At 35.9% G+C, this 4,558-nt stretch overlaps 1 protein-coding gene across 1 annotated transcript; it reads left to right on the forward strand.

Annotated features, from left to right (window-relative positions):
* The first annotated feature begins 2,447 nt into the window (after nt 1-2,447).
* LOC108367751 (uncharacterized) lies at nt 2,448-4,558 on the forward strand. Its single transcript, XM_017622447.1, has 6 exons — nt 2,448-2,599; nt 2,682-3,023; nt 3,096-3,378; nt 3,442-3,680; nt 3,759-4,277; nt 4,355-4,558. The coding sequence occupies exons 1-6, from the start codon at nt 2,457-2,459 to the stop codon at nt 4,455-4,457; spliced, it is 1,629 nt and encodes a 542-aa protein (XP_017477936.1). The 5' UTR covers nt 2,448-2,456; the 3' UTR covers nt 4,458-4,558.

Here is a 4,558-nt window from a genome sequence, read left to right on the forward strand (position 1 = left end):
GGATGCTTCCGATATATATCGAATTGATGTATTTTTTCCATCTCATTTTTTGCATCCCATTTTGTATTTGTACCACTGATATTAATTTCTTNTCGAATTGATGTATTTTTTCCATCTCATTTTTTGCATCCCATTTTGTATTTGTACCACTGATATTAATTTCTTTGCTTCAGAATGCCAATTCTAAATATATAAAAAAAGATAAAGAGAAATATAAATATAATTGAAGTTTTCTTTGACAAATTGTGCTTTATTATCGATATTTTATTTGAAGCCTTGAATCTTGTTTTCGCTTCACCATTAAATAAGAATTGACCAGCAGTTATCTATGTCATTTTGGAATCTGTTATTAAAAACTATCAAGTACTTTCTTACTCGAGAGTAAAAAAAACATCGAAATCATCTATGTTTTTATATATTATATCGAAATTCATTGATATATTTTTTTAACTTTCATCTCTATGACAAGCATAAAGATTAGAAAGAGTCGAATTGGGTTTTTTTACGAAGCAAATAGAACGGACTCGTACTATTATGTTGAAAAGAGATCAATAGTATACGAATTAGAAAGAGTAGAATGTGATATACCGAGACAGCGAAGTATGCATATTGGTGTGTGGTACCAAGTGAATTTTTGGTTATTCGGGTTAAAAATAAAGAAGAGTACTCATGCTGGCAATAGATGGCAAGATATAAGCTCTGATCATGATTCAATAATACAAGGTTCGATAAACTGACAGTTGTCTCTCTCGCACCGCTCCCTTAGCAGTGCCACCGTGTTGCTTCTTTGCAAATTTACATGGAAACAGTGTAGCTTTGGTGTGAAATAAAAGTATAAGCTTTTGTGCAATATGTTTATTTGTATATGCATATGAAGCATATTTAACTGATGAAAACATAAGCATTGGATGTTTGCATCAATCTCATAGTAGTCTTATTTTAATTTTGAGTCATTTTGCAGTTTTTATACGGCTAAATAGCATATAAATTACGTAATTCACGTAGATATATCAATATTACGTTCAACATTTCGTTTAAAATGCCAGATTTCCTGCAAATACATTAGAATTTACGAAAGGAATTTCACTACTAATTGCCTACTTTGCGTACTTTTCTACTACCATTTTCGAAACAAGGGATTGCATTCTTGCCCTTTCTCTGTCCTTCGTAAATGCAACCTTTTGTAAGGGAGTGTCAAACCGCAGCTGTCAATAATTATCTAACCTTGTATTATTGAATCATGAGCTCTGATATATATTGCTCTTGAAGAGCAATGAGCGGTCTCCATTGGCAAATTATATTCTGTCATATGTATCAAAATATAAACTTTATCCTGTGGAGACGGGCAGTCACATTGCTGGCTGGTCATCACCGTCATCACCTATTTTACAACGCTTTTATTCGTACTTAACTCAACTCGATAAATCACTGTGTGTGGGCCGCTTAATTACGTGCGATTATAACGGCTTATCCCATGGGGTTATCCGCATATCCTACACAACCAATATGGCGTAATTTTTATTTCCGAACAAGTTGAAAATAAAAAGGAACAGAAGTTTAGAATAAATTCCTGATTTTATTTTTTACAGAACCCTTCATTTACGAATATGCTATAATTTAATTCGATTAACTACAAACATGGCATCCGCCATATCCGAGTGGTTAGAAGTGCGTTCTTACACCCGATAGGACCGAGGTTCGTTTCCTCGTCCGAGCAACATCCCCAAAAGAATATTTTTCGAATATCGGCCGACCCTCAGCAGGCAATGGAAAGCCGCGGAGTGTTTTTCTGTTAATAAAAGTATTCTCATAAAAGCCATTTACCAATTGGAGTTTGCCAATGCCCGGCATGTGGAGAGTCGCCACATTACTCCCGGCACAGCCCCTTTGGAAGTAGCACACTTCCTGGGCCTCCCCCTAGCTGAAATTGAGGACAACGTTGATGGATGAACCGCCCCGAACGGGACTTAGTAGCCGCTACAACAAGAAAAACCAATTGGAATTGGCATAAAATTGCAAGTCCTTCCATTTGTGTAATAACATTGAGACCGGAGCCATAAATTGGAGAATTTGGCCAAACATAAAAAAAAAATTAAACCCCCACTTTTTGTTTACACGAATTTTTGGCCGTTTATCCCACCGTTGGAAATTAAAACTCAACTAGCATTGGAATACCGTAAATAATTTTAAATATATGTACATACATACCTTCCTTTATGCGCCATCAGTGGAAAATAGCCTGTTTTATACTATTCCTTTACTATTCAACGCCTCCAGCTCATGCCGTATATCAAAAAACTATAAGCACACTGTACGAGAGGAAGCAAAACATTTGGTGTTCTTGACATTTTCCGAAACTTCATTTCATTTTGTTACTTTTTTCACATTTGCCGCAAGGCTTTTGTAAAAATAAAACTTCATCAAACTTCTTGATGAGCTCTGAAATTCTTCCGAACATGTGTGAAGCTGTGCTAGAAAGGGCTCGCCTACAAAAGGAAGGCGCTAAGCGGAAATATCAATTATTTAAAATTGAAAATATGACCGTTACATCACCACCAGTACTGAAAGTCTATTATTGGGAATATTTCGACATAGATAAGTAAATATTTACAAATATACATACATACGTACATATATGGAAATAAGCAAATATTTTACTTTTATTATTCCACTTTCCACAGACTCAACATGGAAATTCATAATGATGGCAGTAATTTCCATCATGACATTGTAATGCCAATGCGCCAAATCAATAGTCGTCCGTTGAAAATTGTACTCTGGATACGAAATTTGTCCGACAAAAATATCGATATCCGTTTAAAACGCATTCAACAATGCAATTGTGTTCCTCTGGAAACGCGCGTGGGTTTCAATCAGTTCCGGCAGTTATTTCACTGCCCACACAGGCGTCTTATACACATTCTCCAGGAGGCCATACACATGAAGCCAGACGATTTGGTAGCGATGAGGGTCGTTTTTTATTATTTTCTGTTGGGCGAGCATACGCTCACATATGTATTCAAGTAAGTGACGAAATGAAAAGGCCACTCATAAAATATGTATGTACATAGATACATATACTTTTTAAAATACAGCTGCTCTGATGATCGCGTTATTACGGTGAACTTTAAACTCAATGTTATCGGTTTCGATCCGAACGCTTGCGTTATGACAAAGGAGCTTATACCAACCAATTTAAGGGAACATCGCCGCTTCGTTCAACCGATATGGGTACGGAACATAACGGCACAACATTTGAATTTCGTATTTTCGACCCGCGAACGAGGTTTGAAATTATTAAATCCGAACTTAACTGTACCCCGACTGAGTGTATGGCCTTTAATGGTGGAATATAGGCCGAGTGATGTAGAAAATGAGGTTTGGTTAAGATTTGGTAATTTTTTTACTTAAAACGTGGTACAAAAGTAATACTAATTTCAGCTCGAGTTCAACTTGAACTATGAAAATACCCGTACGAAATTCACTGTTAAAGCAATGGGTTATCTAAACAAAATGGACGATGAACCGGAGGTTCCTATTGAGGATTATCAATGTTTAGATTTCCCTTATGTTATTTATCCCAATATGCTTGAATTCGATATACAACGCTTAGAGCAAAGAAGTTTTATGGTCGCAATACATAACTACAACCAAAAATGTGTTGAGTTTCGTTGGCAAAAGTATGTCATAATAAACTAATACAATTCTAAACTCCCAATGACTCCTAATATTTACATAAAAACTTATATCTGTATCAGCTACTTTATCAGCGACTTATTTGAAGTAACTTTTGAGCCGAAAATATTTCGTGTTAAGCCACATCATTCCAAACTATGCGTAGTAAATGTACGTGCTTTTGAACGCGGTCTATTCTTTAAACGCATTCCATTAGCTTTGGAAGTCCATCGCGTTCTCGATAAATCAACGAAAATTGCAAAGGAGCTCTTGGAAGAAGTTGAGTCTATCGATGATCCCAAATGGAAAGAGCCCAGCTATATTGAGCACATATATTTACATCTAAATCTGAAAGTAAATTTTAAACCTGTGGAAAATGTAAACATTACTTGGGATCCATCACCACCAAAATGTGAGCATTTATCGATAAAAACATCAAATACAACTATTTTCGAAAAATTATTCTGGGAGTATTTATCTGAATCGAATTTTATGCGGCCAACGGCTTCCCAAGATATTAATGATGAGCTCAGTTATGACGACGTTATACGACTGCATTCCGGTCCATTACCCTTTATAAAAACCATAGATATCAATCGCAAGTATGTATGTTATTACTTTGTACATACTATGAAGCTAACAGCAATTTTATTTTCTTGATTTCTTATGCATATTGCAGTGGCATTCTACAAATTATCAGTCAGCTAATCGCCGAATCTCTTCGTGATTTGTCTAAGAATTGGCGCTTCATCCCGGTCGAATATGCTGAAGACCCTCAATAACACACTAAGCTTATCAATACCGACTACGCAAATTATGCCAATACAGTGATAGCGGTAGCATCGAATCTCGTTGCAAGCATTTTTGATCGGTCAATCTAACA

The sequence above is a fragment of the Rhagoletis zephyria genome, unplaced genomic scaffold, assembly GCF_001687245.7.
Source record: "Rhagoletis zephyria isolate East Lansing unplaced genomic scaffold, Rhagoletis_zephyria_1.1 Rzeph_scaffold_02802, whole genome shotgun sequence".
Classification (NCBI taxonomy): domain Eukaryota; kingdom Metazoa; phylum Arthropoda; class Insecta; order Diptera; family Tephritidae; genus Rhagoletis; species Rhagoletis zephyria.

Coding starts and splice junctions, on each gene's coding strand:
- LOC108367751 (XM_017622447.1), top strand. CDS start 2,457: ATGTGTGAAGCTGTGCTAGAAAGGGCTCGCCTACAAAAGGAAGGCGCT. Junction 3,024..3,095: donor ACGCTCACATATGTATTCAA/GTAAGTGACGAA, acceptor TTTAAAATACAG/CTGCTCTGATGATCGCGTTA. Junction 3,681..3,758: donor GTTGAGTTTCGTTGGCAAAA/GTATGTCATAAT, acceptor TATCTGTATCAG/CTACTTTATCAGCGACTTAT.